The 23,659-nt window shown below is 47.2% G+C and overlaps 1 protein-coding gene across 1 annotated transcript in view; it reads left to right on the forward strand.

Moving 5' to 3' along the window:
- PAPPA (pappalysin 1) overlaps positions 1-23,659 on the forward strand; it is a 268,043-nt gene that overhangs the window by 233,047 nt on the left and 11,337 nt on the right. The window contains exons 20-21 of the mRNA XM_061426652.1: positions 4,204-4,275; positions 9,565-9,663. Of these exons, the coding sequence (XP_061282636.1) occupies positions 4,204-4,275; positions 9,565-9,663 (171 nt within the window). The remainder of the gene's footprint in view (positions 1-4,203; positions 4,276-9,564; positions 9,664-23,659) is intronic.

Below are 23,659 nucleotides of genomic sequence, written 5' to 3' on the forward strand. Positions count from 1 at the left end.
GGAGTGTAACATGTGCCTAACAGAGGGTTTTGTGTTGAGGAGGCGAGGGGAAAGCCATGATGGAGCTGTTAATGGTCCTGGCTGATGATGTGGTGGTGGTGCTGTTGATATGAGGGTGGTAGTGGGGGTGCTATGGTGAGGATGATGGTGATGGTGATGGAGGCATTGGTGGTGGTGATGGTCACTGCAGCCAAGAAGAGACAGTCTATTCTTCCTGTGCAGCAAGGCAGGAAAGAAAGCTGTCTTACAAAGCCTCATCTGAAAGGGCTCTGACTGGGCTGGAGGTCTCACTGGCATCAAGAGGAGCAAGGCTGGCCTCTGTGGGGACCCATCTGGGGTCTCCCAGCACATGGTGTAAACAGCCTAGCCTTTCCTTCAGCTCCTGCTGCCTCCCCTTTCCCACTCCTCCTGGCAGACAGAGCGGCCCTGTAGGGAGACAGGTGGGGCGTGCAGCCCTGAGGAATAGTGGAAAATCCAGAAGACTTGGAAACGTAAATAGGCTCATGCAGATAGTATAAAAGTCCTTTTTCTGAACTCACGTCAGGTAAACCTCAACTGACAGAAACTTGTACAACCACACCGAGACACTCCCACGGATGGATTAAATTAGGTCTCAAATAAACAGGGGGTGGGGATGGGCGTCGAATCCCTTGTGGATCCTGACCCTGCTGTTTTCTACTACTTGAGTTCGGTTCAGTCGCTCAGTCGTGTCCAACTCTTTGCGCGTATTTTTTTTTTTTAAACCATAGCCTAAATGTTCCTCCAACATCCCTGAACGTTGGCCAGGAACAGACGCTCAGACCCAGAGATGGAAGTCTGGTTAAAACTTGCCAGATGATGAAAGCAGGTAGTCCCCTCCACTTCTGGCCCCCGGGGTTAGGAAGCAGCGGGGTGAGAAAGTAGCTGAGCTGGAAGGAAGGGACTAGACTTCTCACGTTCCTTCACTGGATCAACATGCATTTGTTTGCTATGCTCCATCCTGAACCTCGGGGGTGGGGATGGGGGCGAGCAGAGATGTCTAAAACCAGGCCTGCCCTCTTACCCACAGCTGTTAGTCTTGGATTAACCATTTCCACATACTTTCTCTTAATGCATCTTCACAAGCCTGTGACATTTTCAGGACCCATTTTGCAGATGGGAAAACCTAACCTCAGTGGAAATTTCAAGTCAGAAGTGCAGCCATGTCTGTCATGCCTCAGTGCTCAATCTTTCCCACACATCACCTTGTGTTTTAGGGAAGGCGGACAGTGTCAACAGAGGCAGGAGGGGCTAACGAGTAGATTTCACCTTGTGAGACTGTAGTTGGCAGGTCCTAAGTTAGGTTGTTTGTCTGAGATCTGTAATTAATTCAGTGTACACTAAACTGGTCCTCTAAGCTAGACACGCTGCTGGGCTTTCCAAATGCTTTTCGGCTGCTCTGGAAGAAAAAGTGAAAGTATTAATTGCTCAGCCATGTCCCACTCTTTGCAACCACGTGGACTGTAGACCACCAGGCTCCTTTCTTCATGAAATTCTCCAGAGAATACTGGAGTGGGTAGCCATTTGGAATGGGTAGCCATTCCCTTCTCCATGAGATCTTTCCAACCTCGGGATCAAACCTGGGTCTCCCACATTGAAGACAGCTTCTTTACTGTCTGAGCCACCAGAGGAGCTCAGGAAGACAAGTAAAGAAAACAACAAGTGTCCCTTGGTAAAATCATCTCTATTTTGAGATGGATCCATTCATATATAACATAAATATTGACTGATCATCCTCCATGTACTAGGCACCATTCTAGGCATAGAAGACCCAGGGTGAACCAGAGAAATGGGACAGAGAAGCAAGGTCCCTAGTCCAACCTCAGCCAAATCCTGGAGTCATGTGATCCCACGCTCACCAGGAAACCTCATCACAGCTTTGCTCCCATATAGGTCTGCCCTTGGGGAGAGAATGGGCTGGTCACATGGATTTTCCACAGTCTGACCCTTGTGAGTGCTCGTTTCTTAATTAAAATTAATCAACTGGCACTCTGCTGAGCCCTGACCATGGAGACTTCAATGGCTGCTCCCTGACACAAAGTTACCTGTCATAACCAAGCTAAGCATTTGCCTCCAGGTTATTTTAATTAATTTTTTAAAAATAAATCATTGTAGGATCTCCCTGGCATCCCATGGTTAAGACTCTGTGCTTCCAGTATAGGAAGCGTAAATTTGATCGATATTCAGAAAGCTAAGATCCCAGATGCTTCATGGCATGGCTAAAAGATTAAAAATAGATAAATAGATAAACAAATCATTGTAATCTGGCATGAAAAGTAGGGCATCTATGGCGGAATAGAAAAGGGAGCTTTTGGGATTGCGACCTTAGCCCCAGGCCTGATGCTGTTTGATTTTCCTGGTTGTGTTTATCTTTATTTTTTCACCTCCTTAAAAAATTACTGTGTTGGATTTTATGTTATGAGCCACCTTAAATCATTCCTAAAAAATATGCTTAGTTTCATATGTTGGTTTCTTCACTTAACAGCTGTGGAGCTTGGGGAATTTCTTCTCCCTATGACACAAGATTAATGCCCACCCCCACCCCCTGCATGCTGGTGAGAAATAAATAAGAAAATGAATAAAGTAAATAGCACCATAAATGCACTCCATACATTTTAGTTGTCATTATAATAATAATTGTATTAAGGGTGGCTATAAGTGAATGTATATACATATACCTTAAGTTCTGCCTGAGGGGGTTGGGGAAATCATCACAGAGGAAGGTAGTCTTTTTTTTTTTTAATTCTAAATTTATATGCTATTTATTTATTTTATTGGAAGAGAAGGAGGCGACAGAGAATGAGATGGCTTGATGGCATCACTGATTCAATGGACCTGAGTTTGAGCAAACTCCAGGAGATAATGAAAGACAGTGAAGTTTGGCATGCTGTAGTCCATGGGTTGCGAAGAGTTAGCCACTAACAACAACATAGTTAATTTACAATGTGTTACTTTCAGATGTACAGCAGAGTGAGTCAGTTATACACACATCCACTTCCCAGGTGGTGCTAATGGTAAAGAACCTCCTGCCAATGTAAGAGACATGAGAGATGCAGGTTCTATCCCTGAGTCGGGAAGATCCCCTGGAGGAGGGCATGGCAACCCACTGCAGTATTCTTGATTGGAGAATTCCATGGACAGAGGAGCCTGGTGGGCTACAGCCCCTGGGGTCACAAAGAATCTGCCACGACTGAAGCGCCTTAGCACACCCAGCACTCTTCTTTAGGTCCTTGCCCCGCACAGGCCATGACAGAGTACTGAGGAAGGCAGTCCTGCACAGAAACGTCAGAGGTAACTAAAGATCCTCCAGGTGACAAGATGAGGAAGGCCGGCGGGAAGGGGAGCAGCAGGGCCAGGGTCACAGAGATGGGAGTGTGAGCGCCTCGGGAATGGGGGTGGTGGTGGCTTAGTCGCCAAGTCCTGCCCGACTCTTGTGACCCCAAATGGTGAGCTGGCCTGTATGGCGGCGGCAGGTGGAAGCAGAAAGGGTTTTCTGCCTCTCCGGTGTTCCAAACCAAAGGTGCATTCATGCATCTTCCAGCCCACCACTCTCAAACTGTAGTGTGTATCAGAATCATCTGGGAAAGCTTGTTTTTGAAACACAAGAGGCCCAAGTCCTGGCTTCAGGGATTTAGACACCCTAGACCCAAGGCAGTGAAGAGGCTGCCGTTTCAGCGTGCTCCCGTGCGATTGTGATTAGGGTGGTCCTCAGCGTCGACTTTGGGCAGTCCTGTTCCATGCCTTGCTCCACCTCCCTGCTGCAGCCACACACTTGGGCATGCATGTGCTCACGTGTGCAAGTGCATGCGTGTGCACACACACATAGACACACACACACTCTACCCTTCCTCCCGCCTTATCCCCAACTCTATCCACGGGGCAGACAGCCAGGAATTTCCTGAAGTGCCTTTCCGGTCATGTCCCCATCCTGCAGGTCTGCTTCTCCTCCTCTCGTATTCCTGCCAGAGAAATACAGAATCACGACCCCCTACAGTGAACACAAACATTAATCTTGTGGCTCCAGTTCAGGCAGGTACCGGGGCAGATTCTCCATGTAAATGCCAGGGTGAGGTTAAGACTCAGAAGATCCAAGAAGGGAACATGGGCGTTGAATGTGATTCCGGTGAAGTGATGGCTCCCTCGCAGCCTCAAACCCATCTAACCTCTTTCTCCCTCTCTCTGCAGAGAGTTGTCTGCACGGCTGGTCTCAAGTGGTATCCTCACCCTGCTCTGATTTACTGTGTCAAAGGTTGTGAGGTGAGTTCCTCAAAATGGTCCCAACTATGGTTATCCCTCTTATTGTTAATCATGGTAACATTTCCTATGCCTGCTAAGTGCTTTAAATACCCCTTTAACAGACTTCTTGGATAGGAGTCAGCAGGCCTGTTTTACAGCTCATGAAACTGATGCAGAGAGGGCAACAAACACATTCAGACACACACTGAATGGCTAACAGAGTCAGGATCCCAGACCAGGTATTTCTGGCTCAATATAATGTTGCCTCTGAAAGGGAGAGTGGGAGTGAGAGAGTCCATGATTTAGCAGCTGTAATACACCAGACATTTTACCAGCATCGACTCGTTTAACTTTTCAGAACCACATGAGGCAGGTTTCTTTTTTTTAATTTCTACTTTTTCTGACACCATTAGCTTCAGATCACTTCTGCCTCACGTCTTTGTCATTCATGTGTTCATCAACTCCAGAGGAGATAGGGGGCACCTTATCCCAACTGCTTAGAGCTGGAGGCGGAACAGCTCCTCTGACCCTTCAGAGAAGCCATCCCTTGGAACTTGGCATTTTGGAGCTCTGTCCCTGGGTATCAGTGATAAGCTTGGGGAGGGGCAGCGCCAGGGTACTTGGCCCGTCACCTGTGTTCTCAAGGGGGTGCTGTCCTTGGAGGTCAGAGACATTCTGTGCACCTCTGTGCCCACCTGAGTCTTTTCAGCTGGCATCAAAAGGAAGCCCCAGATCCCATCCAGGTGGATGTCCACATCTCTGTGGTCCCCTCAGACCTCTCTCAGGAAAAGCCAGGGGGAAAGGACTAGACTGCTTAGGAAACTTTGTATTTGATGGAATTCTTCAAATGTCACAACCAGAATGCTCTTCTAAATGATGGGGAAACCGAGACCTAACTAGCAGCCAGCTGCAGCGTTTGATGGGATGCCAGACGGGAACGGCTCTTAATGTGATCTAGCCTCCTCGTTTGTTGGGTAGACTGCAAGAGGGCTGGGGGGGATGGAGCAGTCCAAGGCTGCACAGCATAACAGACGTAGAGCTGGAGCATGAACCCAGGTCTCCTGACTTCTAGGCCTGTGAATTTTCTCCTCCACGGGCCACTCCTGCCCACAGACCACCCCCTGACCTGTCAATGTCACAAGACAGTCCCCGCGTCCTATTTCTTTCTATGTGTGGGTTAGGGACCTCCTGTGGCATCTTCTTAAGGCACAGGACACTGTAGTTTTTAAGAACTCCCTTTCTCCCAAGATTCAGCAGAAATGGCAAAACCGAAGCCAAGGGCCCGAGACAGTTGCATCCTGCCATCTCTCTGGATCGGTCCAGCATTTCAGAGAAAGGAAGCTTGGGTTACCTGGGCATGTCTTCTGCCGAGTCGGCAGTCTGGGCGACCCGTGTGACAGCAGAATTCGATCCCTCCTTTGACTCAGCACTAAGACCTTGGAGACCCTCACCTGCCCGGCTCTGAGCTGTGCCAAGTGATGCTTATCGTCTTTGCCCTTGCAGGTGCCCCTCATCCCCCTTGCCTTCTAATAGTTTGTCTCTTATCTGGGCTGAAAAGTATGCTTAGAAAAGACACAAATGCTGGGTCCAGGGAGAAGCTATCATCCTGGAATATCTTCAGGAGCCAAGATTGATAAATGGTTTGGGAACCTCGAGCCCCCCTACTCTCTGCCTCAAGCTGTGTCTAAATTAGTAATTTAATTGTGTGTCTATCAGAGCTTCACTGGGGGCCTATTCTGTGCCCAGCACTGGTCTAGGTTCCGAGACTGCAATGGTTTTAGTCACGTGAGAAAGGTAACTACGCTGTCTTGACTCATCTAGACATCTTCTTACCTTTCCTCCATCCATCCGTCCATCCTTTTACTGATCATTTTACAAGATAAACATGTAAGGAAAACATATTTGATTAAGGTTCGCTCAAATTGCCAGCATTTTGCTAGGAAATCTAAGATATAAAAATGGATGACATACATTCCCTGTCCATAAGGATAAAGAAGATAAAGATAAAGAAGAATTTTAAACTGATATACCAAGAGCTATCAGCAAAGCAGGTCCAGGAAGCTACAGAAGCACACGGAGCCCCAGGGGTTATAGGGAAGGCACTTTGCAAGGGTGATGTTTGAGCTCTATCTTGAAGGGTGAATTGTTTTCCAGAACACACCGTTAGTAGAAGTAGCAGCGTGAGAAACACCAGAGAGAGAAGAAACCTCTAAGTTGTAGAGCTTCTCACATGTGATTCTCTCTCTATAGAAAGCCTCCCTTCTCCACCCCCTGATTAATCTCCCATCTGATTAACTCCTACTCATCTTATGATCTCAGCTGAAACAATCATTTCCTCAGAGACTCCTTCATGGAGTTCTCCAATTAGGTCAGATCTTCCTGCTCTTAATTCTAACAGCGTCATGTACCTTTCCTCCCAAGCTCTTATCAAAGTTAAAATCAGCAATTAGATAAGTGAGCCTTTGAACAAAGTCTGCCTCCTCACTACAGTGTAAGGCCTGGAGGAGGAGGGGCTCTATTGGGATGGCCAAAAAGTTCATTCAGATTAGTTTATAACTTTGTAGGGAAAATCCAATGTTTTAGCCAACCCAATACATTATTACTCATTATTACATCCTTTTTTTTTTTTTTTTAAGCACAGTGTGTGACACATAGTTGGTGTTCAACAGATAGGATTGCACAGAAGATGAATGGATGAATGGATAGATGGTTGGGTGGGTGGATGGATGGATATAGCAGCAGGAAAGGGTACATAGCAGAGAGTAGCTGGTAATGAGACTGGAGATACTTTTCAGTGGCCCAATAAAAAAAGAAACACTTTTATTTTATTTTTCTTCTTCCTCTTTTTCTCCAGCTACTCCTTTACCAAGCCAGTTCTTTTATTTTACAAAAAGGACATTTGGTTTCTGTGATTAGTCCTTATATATGATATGAGAAAGAACATAGAAAAGAGAGCCCCAGACAGATCTCCTAAGGCTCAGAAAAGAGCAAAGGGCTTATCCTTTGTGGTTGGTGCCTCTCTGCTCCAATATGAATGTGGTTAATGTGTCCGTTATGGCAGTCACAGGGCGGAGTCCCGCCAGAGTTCACAGCCTTGCATATGTGCACACGCAGTGTGTTCTCTCTGTTCTTGGCTCTGTCTTGCTAAGATCTTTTTTAGACCCTAATAGGGTAGTGATGAAATGGAATCAGGCTTCAAGAGTTGGTAGCATAAAGCCTCTGTGAATCTGGAGCACAGATGCGAGAGACAAGGATGCCACACAGGCTGGACTCCTTGTGAATTTGGTTCTCCCCAAAGCAAGCCCACAGGAAGTCAGGATGGGAGGGAGAGACCACTGGATCACAGAGCTTGTGCTGGGATGCAGGGGTCTTAGCCAGCTGTTGACATCTTCTTTCTCATCAACAAGTCACTGAGCATCAGAGACTCCCAACCCGAACTTTAATCAGAGAAGTTTCATTTTCATTTCCTTTCTATATTAAAGGGTTACACAGTATTACCTCTGATGAGAGGAGGGGAATGTTCATTACTTTGAGGAAACAGTGGTCTAATCCTGCCTCTTTATTTTACCACTGGGAGCCCTGAGGCCCAGAGACAATAAGCCACTTACTCAAAAGGACCGAGTAGCCAACCAGGTTAGACAGTCTGCTAAGTGTTCAGGCGGGAAATGCAATTGCTGGAGGTGGCAGAGACCCCTGCCTCTGCCCTAAGCTGACTCTGGGTTCAGATCAGTAATAACGCCATCATCTTTTCCTCATCTTTCAAGCATCACAGAGTTGGAGAAACACAGGGAAGAAAAGAGAGAAATCGGCATATTCTAGATATAACCCAGAAGGGTAAAGAAAAATGAGATGTCAGCTTAGACTGAAATCTCTACTCTGCCTCTGCCAGTTTGCTCTGAGCCTCAAGGTCTTAATGTGTAAAGTGCGAAGAGCCATGCCTACCTCACGTGTTTTTTTGAGAACAAGAGGAAAACAAACATGGAAGGTGTGTGACGTCCAGTATATCTATACTCTCGTGTGAGAGGAGAAAGCGCCCGCAATCACACACCAACCGTTGTGCCAAACCCCTATGAATTCTTATGTTCAGTCTCTCTAGTTCTGTGTAGTTTACATTCAGCTTCCCAGTGTATTTGCATATGTTTTTATTGTAAATTATGATTGTAAATATCTACTACCAGGAAAGTAGGGGAGGGGTCAGATTTTCTTATTTCTCCAAGAGAAAGGAGCCCCGTGCTTCAGGAGGACATAGTGGTCTATCCTGTGCTTTTGCACACTCAGCATAAAGTGTGTGTCTTCTAGCGTAACTGTAGTTGAGTGGGGAAAAATCTTGGCTAGTTCAGTTCAGTGGCTCAGTCATGTCTGACTCTTTGTGACCTCATGAATTGCAGCACACCAGGCCTCCCTGTCCATCACCAACTCCCAGAGTTCACTCAGACTCATGTCCATCAAGTTGGTGATGCCATCCAGCCATCTCATCCTCTGTTGTCCCCTTCTCCTCCTGCCCCCAATCCCTCTCAGCATCAGAGTCTTTTCCAGTGAGTCAACTCTTTGCATGAGGTGGCCAAAGTACTGGAGTTTCCGCTTTAGCATCATTCCTTCCAAAGAACACCCAAGGGCTGATCTCCTTTAGAATGGGCTGGTTGGATCTCCGTGCAGTCCAAGGGACTCTCAAGTCTTCTCCAACACCACAGTTCGAAAGCATCAATTCTTTGGTGCTCAGCTTTCTTCACAGTCCAACTCTCACATCCATACATGACCGCTGGAAAAACCATAGCCTTGACTAGATGGACCTTTGTTGGCAAAATAATGTCTCTGCTTTTAAATATGCTATCTAGGTTGGTCATAACTTTCCTTCCAAGGAGTAATCGTCTTTTAATTTCATGGCTGCAGTCACCATCTGCAGTGATTTTGGAGCCCAGAAAAATAAAGTCTGACACTGTTTCTACTGTTTCCCCATCTATTTCCCATGAAGTGATGGGACCAGATGCCATGATCTTAGTTTTCTGAATGTTGAGCTTTAAGCCAAGTTTTTCACTCTCCTCTTTCACTTTCATCAAAAGGCTTTTTAGTTCCTCTTCACTTTCTGCCGTAAGGGTGGTGTCATCTGCATATCTGAGGTTAGTGGGCTAGTTAAGAGGTTTTAAAAATGGCCAATGTGATGATTTGTCCAAAAGGGTGTAGGGATTTGAAGCCAGGTAGGCTGACTCAGAGGTTTGTGAGAAGAAGAGAGACAGCTGAATATTTACAGAAGCCAGTCGCTGCTCACTCCAGGATGCTAATCAGGCCTCCCTTCTTCCTGCCTCTCTCCAGCCCTTCATGGGAGACAATTACTGTGATGCCATCAACAACCGCGCCTTCTGCAACTATGACGGTGGAGATTGCTGCGCTTCTACAGTGAAGACCAAAAAGGTAGGTAGGCCAGTGCACCACCCTCTGCAGCCACCCCTGCAGGTGTCTCCAACTTACTGGCCCACGATCACCCCTGGGTGTTGGACAACCCACTGTCCTGGTTGCGTCAGCACTCCCCTACAAGCTCACTGTGTTCTATTGCATTGTATTTCTCATTCTTTTACTCAGTGGTGGTGGTGGTTTAGTCACTAAGTTGTGTCTGACTCTTGCGACCCCATGCACTGTAGCCCCTCCAGGCTCCTCTGTCCATGGGATTCTCCAGGCAGGAATACTGGAGTGCATTGCCAAGCCCTTCTCCATTTTACTCAGTAGTTGAGCTCCTATCATGTGCTGAGCCCTGAACTAGATGTGGAGGTTCTTGGATGATCTTTGTAGACGAGGTCCCTTAACCTCAGAGCTTAGAGTCAGGTATGGAAGCTGGCAAGTTGAAGAGCGATGCTTTTTAAAGGAAAGGACAGAGTTCCCTGAGGGTCCAGGCAAAGGGTTGGAGAAGACTCTGTGGAGGGATCTTCATCAATGCACAGAACTGAGGGATGAGAAGGGGCAGGGAGGTGGCCAGGATAAGTGTCTGGGGCAGGAGGCTGGCATGTAAAATCCTAGAGAGCACACACGTTTAGAGAGTATGGCTAAAGCCTAGGGGAAGATGGAAGATGAGACGTTCCTGACAAGGTAAGTTATGACCTTTAAGCATTTAATAATCTCTTTCGTTGTCCACACCTGGAAAATTAGTGGGTGTGGTCTTGGTCACCATTTTCTTCGTTAGCACACTCGGATGTAGCGGGAGTGATTCGAGTGTTTATGGTAAAACTGGAGCATCCAGTTGGGATGTGGTGGCACCCACCCACAGAGGAGTGGCCGCCTCCACTTTCCTCCCGGTGAGAGCTGCAACCACAGTTTGGGGCCTGAGCCAAGAGTTGGGAGAGAGGTGACCAGCCTGGCCCAGTGTGAGTCAAAAAGTATTCCTGTGACAAATGAGTTCATCAGGAACAGTTTCTATTTTTATGCTCATCTATATTCGAAGCTGAAAAATCATTTGACCCTCTCTCTTATTTTAAAGAGGGGAAACTGTTGTTAAGAGAGGAGGGGGCATAGACTCGTGGTCATTTCGGCTACAGAGCCCTCTGTGATGAATTGGTCCAGACTTTGCATTTCCTTAATGGGGGTTCTGAGACCCATAAAGGAGGGATGATTTGTCCAAGGAAGAACAGCGAGTGATAGAGCAAGGTTCCTGGCTTCTATCCTCATCCCTTTGTATTGCAGTGTCCTTAAGACAAATTGTTCCTTCAAGAAAGATGCTCTGATTCTAAATAAAGGGGTAAACAGGGCAAGACCCAAGAAACACTCAAATTGGAGACCTGTCACTGCGTCTGTCGGTTGGTGCCAGTCTTATCTGATTGCGTTTGCTTTGCTGTGTATTGTTAGTATACTCAGTATATGGTTGTGATGTACAATAATTTATGAAACTATTTATCCCCAACTTTTGATTTTAACTTTTAGGTGATTTCATTTTCTCACAATGATAATGATGCGAATGAACATTTTTGCATAGAAATATTCTATAACTCTAATTATTCATTGACAGCTGATTCTTGGAATTGACATGAGGGGGATATAAGATGTGAGCATTTTTAATATTTTAATCTTATTGGCATGTATTTGGGTTTTGGAGTTTTGTTAGTTTCAGGTGTACAGTAAAGTGATTCAGTTATACACATAGTCCTTCTTTTTTAAGATTCTTTTCTCATCTAGATTATCATGGAATACTGCACAGAGTTCCCTCTGCTGTGCAGTACAGCCTTCTTGGTTATCTGTCTCACATCTATTAGTGTGTGTGTGTGTTTGTCCCAAGCTCTCGATTTATCCCTCCCCTGCCATGTTTCCCTTCTGGTGACATAAGTTAGTTTTTGATATCTGTAAATCTGTTCCTGATTTATGAAAAAGTTCGTTGGTATCTTTTTAAAAATTAGATTCCACATGAGTGACATCATATTTGTCTTTCTCTGTCTGACTTACTTCACTTCTTATGGTAATCTCTAGGTCCATCCATGTTGCTGCAAATGGCATTATTTCATTTTTTATGGCTGAGTAATATTCCAGTGCATATATGTACCACATCTTCTTTATCCCTTCCTCTGTCAATGGACAATTAGATGGCTTCCATGTCTTGGCTATTGTAAATAATGCTGCAGTGAACAGTGGGGTGGATGTTTAGTATATTCATTTTGACAATATTGATTCTTCCAATCCAGTAACACAGTAGAATCTTCCACCTGCATCCTATCTGATTTCTTTCATCAGTGTCTTATAATTTTCAGAGTAGATGTCTTTTGTCTCCTTAGGTAGGTATTTTATTATTTTTGGTGTGATAGTAATCGGGATTGTTTCCTTAATTTCTCTTTCTGATCTTTTGTTGTTACTGTATAGGAATGCGAGAGATGCCTGTGCATTTGTATCTTGCAACTTTACCACACTGATTGATTAGCTCTTGTATTTTTCTGGTGACATCTTTAGGATTTTCTATGTATATTATCAGGTCATCTGTAAACAGTGATAGTTTCATATCTTCTTTTCCAATTTGGATTATTTTTATTTCTTTTCTCTGATTGCCATGGCTAGGACTTCCAAAACTACATTGAATGGAAGTGGTGCCAATGGATTTCCTTGCCTTGTTCCTATCTTAGAAGAAACGCTTTTGGCTTTTTACCATTGAGAATGATGTAGCTGTGGGTTTGTCTTATACAGCTTTTATTATATGGAGTTCAAGTCCCACTTTCTGGAGGGCTTTTATCATAAATAGATGTTGAATTTTGTCAGAAGCTTTGTCTGTATCTATTGAGATGATCATATGGTTTTTATTCTTCAGTTTGTTAATGTAGTGTATCACACTGATTGACTTTCAGGTATTAAAGAATCCTTGCATCCCTAGGATAAATCCTGCTTGATCATAATGTATGCTCCTTTTAATGTATTTTTGGGTTTGATTTGCTAGTAGTTTTGCATCTATGTTCATCAGTGATATTGGCTGGTAATTTTCTTTTTTGTGTGTGTGGTGTATTTTGTCTGGTTTTGGCATCGGGATTACGATGGCCTCATAAAATGAGTTTGAGAGTGTTCCCTCCTCTGCAGTTCTGGAAGATTTTCAAAATGATAAGTGTTAACTCTTCTCTAAATGTTTGATGGAGTTTGCTGTGAAGCCATCTGGTCCTGAACTTTTGTTTGTTGGAAGTTTTTTAATCTGTGTTTAAATTTCAGTACTTGTGATTGGTCTCTTCATATTTTCTATGTCTTCCTGATTCAGTCTTGAGAGGTTGTATCCTTTAAGAATTTGTCCATTTTTTTCTAGGTTGTCCAATTTATTGGTGAGTAGTAGTCTCTCCTGGTCATTTGTATTTCTGTTGTAACTTCTTTTTCATTTCTGATTTTATGGATTTGAGTCCTCTCCCTTTTTTTTCTTGATGAGTGTGCCTAAAGGTTTATCAATTTGCTTATCTTCTCAAAGAATCAGCTTTAAGTTCCATTGATCTTTGCTACTGTTTTCATTTCTATTTCATTCATTTCTGCTCTGATCTTTATGTTTTCTTTCCTTCTGCTAACTTGGGATTTTGTTTGTTCCTCTTTAGTTGTTTTAGGTATAAGGCTAGGTTGTTTATTGGAATTTCTCTTGTCTCCTGAGGTAGGATTGTATTGCTATAAACTTCCCTCTTAGAAATGGTTTTGCTGCATCCCAGTGGTTTTGGATAGCTATGTTTTCATTGTTATTTGTCTCTGGGTATTTTTTTTCTTGATTTCTTCAGTGATCCATTGGTTGTTTAGTAACATATTGTTCAATCTCCATGTGTTTGTCTTTTTAAAGGTTTTTCCCCTAGTAATTGATGTCTAACTGCTAGCATTGTGGTTGGAAAAGATGTTTAATTTCAGTTTTCTAAAATTTACCAAGGCTTGATTTGTGGCCCAAGATGTGATCCATCCTAGAGAATGTTCCACATGCATTTGAGAAAAAAGTGTATTCTGCAGCTTTCAGATGGAATGTTCTATAAATATCAGTTAAGGCCTGTGTTTCATTCTTGATTTTCTGTCTGGATGCTCTGTCCATGTATGAGAGTAGTGTGTTAAAGTCACCCATTATTATTGTGTCTATTTCTCCTTTTCCGGCTGTTAGCACTTGCCTTATATATTAAAAGGCTCCTATGTTAGCCATCCGGTCCCATCACTTCATGGGAAATAGATGGGGAAACAGTGGAAATAGTGTCAGACTTTATTTTTCTGGGCTCCGAAATCACTGCAGATGGTGACTGCAGCCATGAAATTAAAAGACGCTTACTCCTTGGAAGGAAAGTTATGACCAACCTAGATAGCATATTGAAAAGCAGAGACATTACTTTGCCAACAAAGGTTCATCTAGTCAAGGCTATGGTTTTTCCTGTGGCCATTTATGGATGTGAGAGTTGGACTGTGAAGAAGGCTGAGCGCCGAAGAATTGATGCTTTTGAACTGTGGTGTTGGAGAAGAGTCTTGAGAGTCCCTTGGACTGCAAGGAGATCCAACCAGTCCATTCTGAAGGAGATCAGCCCTGGGATTTCTTTGGAAGGACTGATGCTAAAGCTGAAACTCCAGTACTTTGGCCACCTCATGTGAAGAGTTGACTCATTGGAAAAGACTGATGCTGGGAAGGATTGGGGGCAGGAGGAGAAGGGGACGACAGAGGATGAGATGGCTGGATGGCATCACTGACTCGATGGACGTGAGTCTGAGTGAACTCTGGGAGTTGGTGATAGACAGGGAGGCCTGGCATGCTGCGATTCATGGGGTCACAGAGAGTCGGACACGACTGAGCGACTGATCTGATCTGATGTTGGGTGTATATATATGTACAATTGTTATATCTTCTTCTTGGATTGATCCCTTGATCATTACGTAGAGTCCTTCCTTGTCTCTTGTACTAGTCTTTATTTTAAAGTCTGTTTTGTCTGACATGAGGGTTGCTACTCCAGCTTTCTTTCGATTTCCATTTGCATGGAATACCTTTTTCCATTCCCTCTCTTTCAGTCTGTATAGGGCCCTAGATCTGAAGTTAGTCTCTTATAGACAGTATGTACATAGGTTTTGCTTTTATATCCATTCAATTTGTGTCTTTTGGTTAGAGCATTTAATCCATTTACAGTTAAGGTGATTATCAATATGAATATTTCTTATTGCCATTTTGTTAATTGTCTTGGGTATTTTTGAAGGTCTTTTTCCCCCCTCTCCTGTGATTTGATGCCTATCTTTAGTGATGTGTTTGGATTGCTTTTTCTTTTTTGTGTGTATATCTGCTGTAGATTTTTGGTTTGTGGCTCCCATTAGATTTTGATATAGCAGTCTATATATGTACCAGATTGTTTTCAGTTACTGATGTCTCAGACACATTTCCAATATCCTGTACCCGTACTCTCTCCTTCTCGTGATTGCTGCTTTGGTACATTTGTGTGTGGGTGATTTCCTAACTTCATGTTTGCCTTCACTAGTGAGTTCCCTGTTTGTAATTTTCTTGAATCTTGTTGTGGCCTTTTCTTTCCTACCTAGAGAAGTTCCTTTAGGATTTGTGGTACTGAATTCTCTTAGCTTTTGCTTGTCTGTAAAACTTTTGATTTCTCTGTTGAATCTGAATGAGGGCCCTAGTGGGCAGAGTAGTCCTGATTGTAGTGTATGTGAAACCGTGTGTGTCCTGCAAGAGTGAAATCTGTCATTTCCCCTAGTCCCAAGGAGCTCCCACACTGGAGCCAAATGCTTTGGGGTTTCTTCTTCCTGATGCCTTGCCCTCAGGCTGGGGAGACTGACGTGGGGCTCAGGACACTCACTCTTGCAGGAGAACCTCTGCAGTATAGTCATTTTCCAGTTTGTAGGTCACCTGCCCAGCAGCTATGGGATTGATTAGGTCAGGAAAGTACCCTTCCTCTTGAGCTCTTATTATGGCTTCTTCTTAGTCTGTAAAATCTCTGTTTTGGTAGGCTCCCGTCTTTTCTATTGATGGTTGTCAGCAGTTGTGATCTCGGTGTTTTCCTGAGAGGAGCTGAGCTCAACTCCTTCCACTCTGCCGTCTTTTCCGGGATCTAGGGCTGTTTTTATAGTTCAGATGCTTGCTGCCCCTTTCTTCACCAGGTACTGGGCGTTGTCCCCTTGCTATGGGGTTTGCTGCTACAGTGGTCCTTCGCAGGCTCCTGGAGCAGCAGGGTTGGGGCCTGGCACCTACTCACAGGTCTCGTGGCATCGGCCTGTGCCCACCTCTGAAGCCCACGATGGCAGTAGGACTAATGCCTGCTCACAGAGCTCCTGTAGGTGGAGTCCTGGTGTCTGCGCGCGCGCAGGGAAGGAAGCCCTGATGGTGGTCCCACCCCTCGCCTCATACACCGCCTCATAACAGCACCTCAACACTGCTGGGCCCAGGCTTCTTCCAGGCACACCCTTGGTTGCCACAGTCTAGTCTCTTCGGGCTCTTCTGCACAGCCAACTACGTTCTTCTCCTTGGGTCTGACCTCTGAAGCCTAATCTTCTGTACCCGGCTCCCCCTGCCCCGACAGAGGAATGTCCCAGACTGGGGAGTGCAGAGGGGTGCTGTGCTCTCCTCCACAGCTCCTCTTCCATCCAGTCTGACGTTCCCACAGGTGAGGAGACACCCCTGGGTGCAGAAACCTTTTCTCCTGCATAGCTCCCTCCCTGGGGTGCAGGCTCCACTCAGATTCCTTCCTTTTCTTTTTCCTTTTGTCCTACCTGGTTATGAGGAGGTTTTCTTGTCTCTTTGGAAGTCTGAGGTCCTCTGTCGACATTCAGTAGCTGTTCTGGGTGAATGGTTCTCCTTGTAGATGTATTTGTAGTGTTCGGTGGGAGAAGGAGCGCTCCATGCCCTACTCATCCTCCATTTCAATCCCCCCCTCCAGGTGTGAGCATTTTGAAGGCTCTCGATTCCTGATGCCAAATGAATACAGTGGGTCTCTTTCACTCCCCTGGAGTCAGCCACTTTGACAATGAATAGACAATGAAGCTTGTGTAGAATTATGACATGTGATTCATCTGACACCATCAGCTAGAGAAACAGCAGCTCTGATGAAAAGAACTTTCCTACCAACTATAACTTACGTACTAAAACATTAAAATATAAAACTAATATATTAAAATATAAAAACTAATTTTATTGGGAAACTTTCTTAAATGGATTGTTATTTCTGCAGAGTGCATGGTAGGGACATGCAGTCGTAATTCAGGTTCAGGTACAGACTCCAGGTTGTTACAGTCACTCGGATATACAGATAAATATCTCAAGTGGTCATTTTGACCCTCTCTTCCTATACTAGGTTCAGCTGCAGCAGTTTCAGGCTCCAGGGCTCAGAGATGAGTGCTGTCTCTCGAGTCAAGGACCCGGAGTCTGTTTTCTTGCTAGTTCTGAATATGTTTCCTAATCCTTTTTTCCCTTTTCTATATACATTATGAATGTAATTCTAGCCTTTTGTGTTAAAAGACTACCTTCTTCCACTTTTTTACTTCTTCCTGTTGGCTGAGGCGATGGGATGTAGGTGAGCAGGCTTCCTCCATGACAGGAGATGTGTGTTCATGGAGCATCTCTATGGGCTGAGCACTGGACCACGCTGGGCACACAGCAGAGTCCAGGCGCCACACCTGCCCTTGTGGAGCTCGGGGTCTGTTAGGGGAGCCAGTTACAAGCAGTGAGGTATGTTGCTGCTGTAAGTCACTCAGTTGCATCGGACTCTTTTGCAACCCCAGGGACTGTAGTCCGCCAGGCTCCTCTATCCATGGGGATTCTCCAGGCAAGAATACTGGAGTGGGTTGCCATTTCCTTCTCCAGGGAATCGTCTGGAACCCAGGGATCGAACCCACATCTCCTGCTTGGCAGGTGGATTCTTTACCACTGAGCCACCAGGAAAGCCCCACTGAGGTATATAGCTATGTATTTAGTGACCTTTGCAGAAGGGACAGTGAAGGGAAGGTGAGGGGTCATTTGGAGAACAGTGTGAAGGTCAGAGAAAGTGTTCCCAAGGAGAGAGATTTACACTGAGACCTGAAGAATGAGCAGGAACTTTCCTGGTGCAGGTGAACGGTGGCTGGGAGAAGAATGGGGAGAACTGTGGGAACTCTGTGTGACCTCCACCTGTGGATTAGAGAGCTGATGGCCTCTGTCACAGTGAGGGTGGCTTTACCATAGTTACTCAGTGCTCAGAAGTGTCTGGATGTCTCTTCAGATGCGAGACTCCTGACGTCTGACTTCTGGAGAACAAAGGTGATTCAAGTTAAAGTCATACGCCTATGACTTAAATTCCCCAACCTAACTTCTCCATAAACTCCAACTTCCTGAAACCCTCTACTCTCTTATCTCCAGCCAACTGTCCTTGCAGTGGCTGCTTTGTAGAGATGGAGGATAATAAGACAGGACGCCTGTTAGTGAACTGCCGCAAGTCAGACTCGCGTCCTCCCTTACCTTCTTTAATCCTCATGTCAACCCCGGCAGGGCACTGGGAACCAGTTTCGGCTTGTGTGTTAGTCATTCAGTCAAGTCTGACTTTGCAGCCCATGGGCTGTAGCCCGTAGCTGGCCAGGCTCCCCAGCCTGTGGAATTCTCCAGGCAAGAATGCTAGAGTGGGTAGCCATTCCCTTCTTCGGGGGATCTTCCCAGCCCAGGGATCGAACCCAGGTCTCTGCTTTACAGGCAAATTCTTTACCAGCTGAGCCAGCAGGGAAGCTCTTAAGTTCGGGCTTAGCGAGTACTTACAGGACTTGAGTTTGCTGGCTGCAAACGCCACGGGCCAGAGTCGAACCCGGTTCCGTCTAAGTCCCAAGCCCGGCTTGTTCTGCTGCAGGGGCTGCGCCACAGAAGAGGGAAGCGGGCGCAGCGGGTTGCAGAACCTGTCCTCAGTGCACCTGAGCATGACCCTACCTGGTCCAGCTGGAGACATTTCGCTGTGGACCCAGAATGCCAGGGAGCCTTGAGTGTGGGACCCCTGCTTGCTCACTTTGACAAGGCAAAAGCAGCTTTCCCCAGGGTGGGGAATAGCGGAGACTCCCAGCCCTGCCAGTCATCCTTGACTGCCCAGACAGGAGTTTCCCCTGAGCACAAAAAAGTCCTGCCTTTCTGTCTCCAGCTTCCACAGCAGGAAGCCTCTTGGGGCAGGAGAGGGGCCAGAGGCTGGCTTTCTCCCCGCCATACCCCTCCCATCTCTTACCTGCTGGCCTATTTCACTCCCACCTGTACTCGTGGCCCCAGTTCCATCTCATGGCAAGTCCCCTGCCCGTAAACTCCCATCCTGGTGCTCAGAATCTCATTGACAGCGCAGACTGACTCCCTGCGCTTTCCAAAATGACCATAATTGAGCACTTACCACGTGCTTGGCCGTGGGTTAGCATCTCTGTGCATATTATTCCGTTTAGACTCCAGAACCGTCCAACAAAGCCCACATTTGAGACTCAGGGAGGTGGAACCATTCATACAAGGTGGCGGATCTGTGTAGGATTTAGGATTCCCTGACACCGAGCAAATGGCAGATGGTGGCTACTGTGTCTCGAGCGCTTACTGTCTACCAAGTGTCACCTCTTCCTCCATGTGTCACTTTATTTCGTCAGCACAGCAGCCCGGCTGTAGGCACGGCCTTTTTTAGCCCCACCTTACAGATGGTACAACTGAGGCTTAGACGGGTTGAGGTCACACAGCTGGCAAGTGGTAGAGCTGGGACACAAACCATGTGATTCCAAGTCACACAGCACCTGCCTCTGACCCTTGTTCTGAATGTCTGCTTGCTCTGGGCTTGCACCGTGCCCTTCCTGGAGTCCCTTTCCTCTTGCTTCCTGGCCCTCCTGGACTGGGGTCCCGGGTAGGAACTCCAGCCCCAGGGTGAAGCTTTCTGTGGCTTCTCCTGCACTTCCTTCCTCCTACTCTCCACCTAAAACCTCTTTCTGGTCCCTGGAGCTGGGGCCTCCCTGTCACTTAAGCCAGAATGATGTCTGTCTGCTCCCTCCAGCCTTCCCGCCTCGCTTATCTGTACAGACCCCAGCTGTTCTCTCATCTGCCTTGTGGGGTGACCTGGGCCCTGCTGGAAGATGAGACAGGACCGTGCAGGACTGTCTGAGGAAACTCTACCTGCCAGGCATGCCCAGCCTCCTACCCAGGCAGCTATGTGCACTGCAAGGCAGACGGGAAGAGGCAGGACTCAGTATTTTCTTATTGGAGCCAAGAGTCTAGAATACGGAGCAGATTTCCAGAATGGTTGCTTCAACAGCTTCCCCCTATACCAATGACGAACAATCATTTTCTAATTGGACTCATTCTAGGTCTGCATGTGTAGCAGGGTGTAAGGGAGGAAGGAGAAATAACTTTCAAGTATTTGACATACCAGTGTTTTCCAAGGAGTGGTGGCCTTGGAACTATGGTGATGGTCATGTTTCGGTTGGCTGCTAAGAGACTGATTCTGGAAGGTGTCTGGGGAGCTGCGGTGTGGTCCCAACTCTACAGCTCAGCTCTGCGGCCTTGGCCAGGCCGGGCTCGCCTTGAGTTTTTATCTCCTGATGTTCGGATTAGATTCATGTCTAAGGACTCTCCACGTGGCTTCCTGAGTGAGGTGGTCCTTGAGCAGGAACTTGAGGACTAATCAGGGTCAGGGGGCCAGAGGAGAGTTAAAAATTGGTCCCAGGAGCGTGTCTCGGCACAGGATGACACGCCCAACCGATGACACGAAGCACAGGGCTGCCACTGTATTTGCTCAAATCTAAGCGAAAACCTGTTTTCTTGAGAAAAGGCATGAAACCCCAGTGGAGCTTGTTGGTCTAAGGAGGCTAGTGATTCTGTAAGATAGGGGAAGACAGAAGCTTTAGATGGGAAGCAGTCATCTCAGCAGAGCTGATAAAGGGTTGTTTGCAGAGTTGGGGGTGCATATCAACAGCTCTAACGTCTCAGCTTAGCAACCTGAATGGTCCTCTGAAAAGGAGTCAGGATGGCATGGCATCTCTGCGCACAGCCCTCTGTGCCTCTCCACTTCCCCAGAGTGAACGCTGGTCCTCCCAGGAGCCTGCCAGGCCCTGAGTGCTCTGCCCACCCCCACCCCTCACCATCCCCCACCCCCATCGATGCCTTCCTCCACTTCCCTCCAGCCCTCGGGACTCCTTGCCACCCTGCACACAGGCCAGACATCCTCCTACCTTCCAGCCTTCACCACGAGCTGTTCTTGTGGCCAAGAACATTCTTCTCCATTCATCCTTATGACTCACTGCAGGTCTCTTGCCCAAGTGCTGTGTGCTCAACGTGCCCCACCCTGACCACCCACCTTCCATCACCCCGGCCCTTCTGTACCCATTGACCTGGCTTCCATGTCTTCTTTCCTTCCATAACACGCACCACTTTGGCACATATTGTAAGAATGTATGTATTATTCGTTGCCTGGCTATTTCGATACCTCTAGCTGTTGGAAGGAAAATTTCATGAGAGTGAGAAGGTGCATTTATTTTAGTCACTGTTCTATCCCAAGTTCCCATCTCCCCTTCTGCTGAGAACCTGCTATGTGATAGATACTGTGCTAGGCCATGAGCAGATGGGCCAGGCCCAGCCAGGCGGTCGTGGGGGCCCGTGAGCAGGCGCTGAGACGCCAGGAAATGCTAATGGAGACACAGCAAGTGAGGCCAATCACCAGAGCTCCTCAGAGAAGACAATGTTAGAGGTGAGGTGGGGAAGTCGCAGCAGGTCTTACCCAGGTAAAAGTAGTGAGGGGAAGGCCAGAGAGAACGATGAGAGAGAAGCGTGTTCCTGGCAGAGCGCAGAGTCTGTGCAAAGCCCAGAACAGGGGAACACAGGAAACTCTGATTCCCTGAAAAGGGCCAGAGCGCGGTGCAAGAGGTGAAGGCGTGAGAGGCAAACCCGGGGGAGCGAGCAAGGTTTCTATAAGCCACGCTGGGGAGTCTGAACTTTATCTAGGGAGCGATGGGAGTATTCGACGATTTTAAGCACTGAACCAGCTGAGAGAATCCTAGAAGGCTTCCTGGAAGAGGGACTTGTGCTCAACTTGGAAGATTAGTAAGACATAGTAGGCAAATGGCTAAGCCAAACAGACTAATTCCTCCACCCCCTGGTTTCTGGAGTGTTAGGATTTTCCCAACTTGGGGCGGAACTTTGACTTTTTTTTTTCCTGTGGGTGAATTCAACACTCATTTCAAACCTGATCCTATGGAAAGAACCAGGCCTTTCTATCCCCCTAGAATGACAATCATCACAACCATCATCAATGCCATTACCACATCACCACCACTCTCACCAACATCATTTAGTGAGCATGAATTCTACACCAGGCCTTATGCAGGTGCTGTCCTTGATTTTATTCTTTATCCAAAGTACTTCTCCATGGCAGGACTGTTATTTTCTCTATCTTATAGATAGGCAAACTGAATCCCTCTCCCCACAAAGAAGTCACTTGCCTTCGAGCATTTCACTAGCTTACACTACTACACCGCTAACAACGCAAGGAATCAAACCAGGTCTCCTCGTCTAACCGGGTGCATTCCTCCACATTACCCACACTTGGTGTTTTCTCCTCCACTTACCCGCATCTAAGCAAGCTTTGGCATTCCCTGACTGCTGCATGCCCCATGCCAGGCACAGATCTGCACAGTCCCAAGGGAGCTATAGAGGAGCCCCAGCATCAGGCCTTGGTCTGCTTGAGGTCACTAAGTCTTTCCATCAACACTACGGCGACCCAGAGACTCACGGTGGTGAAGTGAGTCGCCCAGGGTCCCACCGTGGGCGGGTGGACAGTCAGGCTTTCTGACCTTCACTGCAGCACGCCTCCTGCTCCCCCACACCGCCCACCCTCTGCTGTGACCTCCCTGTTGAGTGAGTCAGAAGCCAGCCTCAGACAGCCCTTCCGCCAGGGCCCCGTGGCATTGGCCAGGCTGCATTCCTGAGCCGCTCACACACACCCGGGTGGAGATGTTACCCTGGGCAGCTCACCCACGGGTTGAAACCCCTGTGCTGAGCACTGTCTCCAGCCTAGAGGGAAAAAGCAAGAACCCTGGCCTTCCATCACCGACCTGGGCTTGTTGACAGAATCCCAGAGTGGGTGGCCAAGCCGTTCATAGGACAGCCTAGCTGCACGGTGCTGGGAATCCCAAATGTAAACTGGCCGCCGAGGCCTTGATGCCGTGGGTGGTAGGTTTGCTTGGGAGGCCATCCGGGGGAGAAGGTGGAAAGCTGCTCGGGGAATCCGGGCATCTGGGAGTCGGGCTTGGAGCCAGCTTTATCGGGATGGGACTCGTCTCTACCAGACCTCAGCTTCTTCCTCTGTGAGAGGGGACCCTGCCTCCTACCCTACCTGCCTCCTGGGGGAACGGTGCCGGGGAGCAGTTACAAATGGGGGCGCAGGTCCAAGGCACCCTGCCAGACAAGTGACTCACCTCCGCATCTTCATTTCCTCTAAGATGTAAAACCAGGATTGTGAGAATAGCTGCCTTATGAGAGCTGCTGGGAAGGGTGAGTAACGGGGCACCAGGTACATAATAAAAGGTAGGAGGCGAATGACCATCAAACACACCCCACAGCGCTCGGCCAGGACAGAGGACGGAGAGCTGCCTTCCCCATCTTGTTTGGGCTTGCCGACAAGTTCTCCAGTGTCCAGTTCTCAGTGTCCAGGGGGCTTAAAATCCTGCAGCATCTACCAGGTTGACAGGTAGTGAGTTCCAGGGCAGGTTGAGACAGGCTGAGGCCTCTATTTTACCATCTGTAAGCTGGGTAGCTAAAGGACAGCAGCCTCTTGAGACTGGGTGGAGCCACGTGGGAATCCTGCACATGGACAGCCTCAGGCAGTGGCTTGCCATGGACCGGACCTGGACATGTCTCTTCCAGGTCAGATCTGGGGACACCTGGGGGAGTGGGTGGGGCAGGGGAGCGCCACCTTCTCTTACGAGTTGCAGATGCCCAGTCAGTAAGGACACCTGTGAGCAGAGGAGACCCCTGAGGCAGGCTCTGAACAGGCAG

Source organism: Bos javanicus, chromosome 8 (assembly GCF_032452875.1).
Source record: "Bos javanicus breed banteng chromosome 8, ARS-OSU_banteng_1.0, whole genome shotgun sequence".
NCBI classification, from domain to species: domain Eukaryota; kingdom Metazoa; phylum Chordata; class Mammalia; order Artiodactyla; family Bovidae; genus Bos; species Bos javanicus.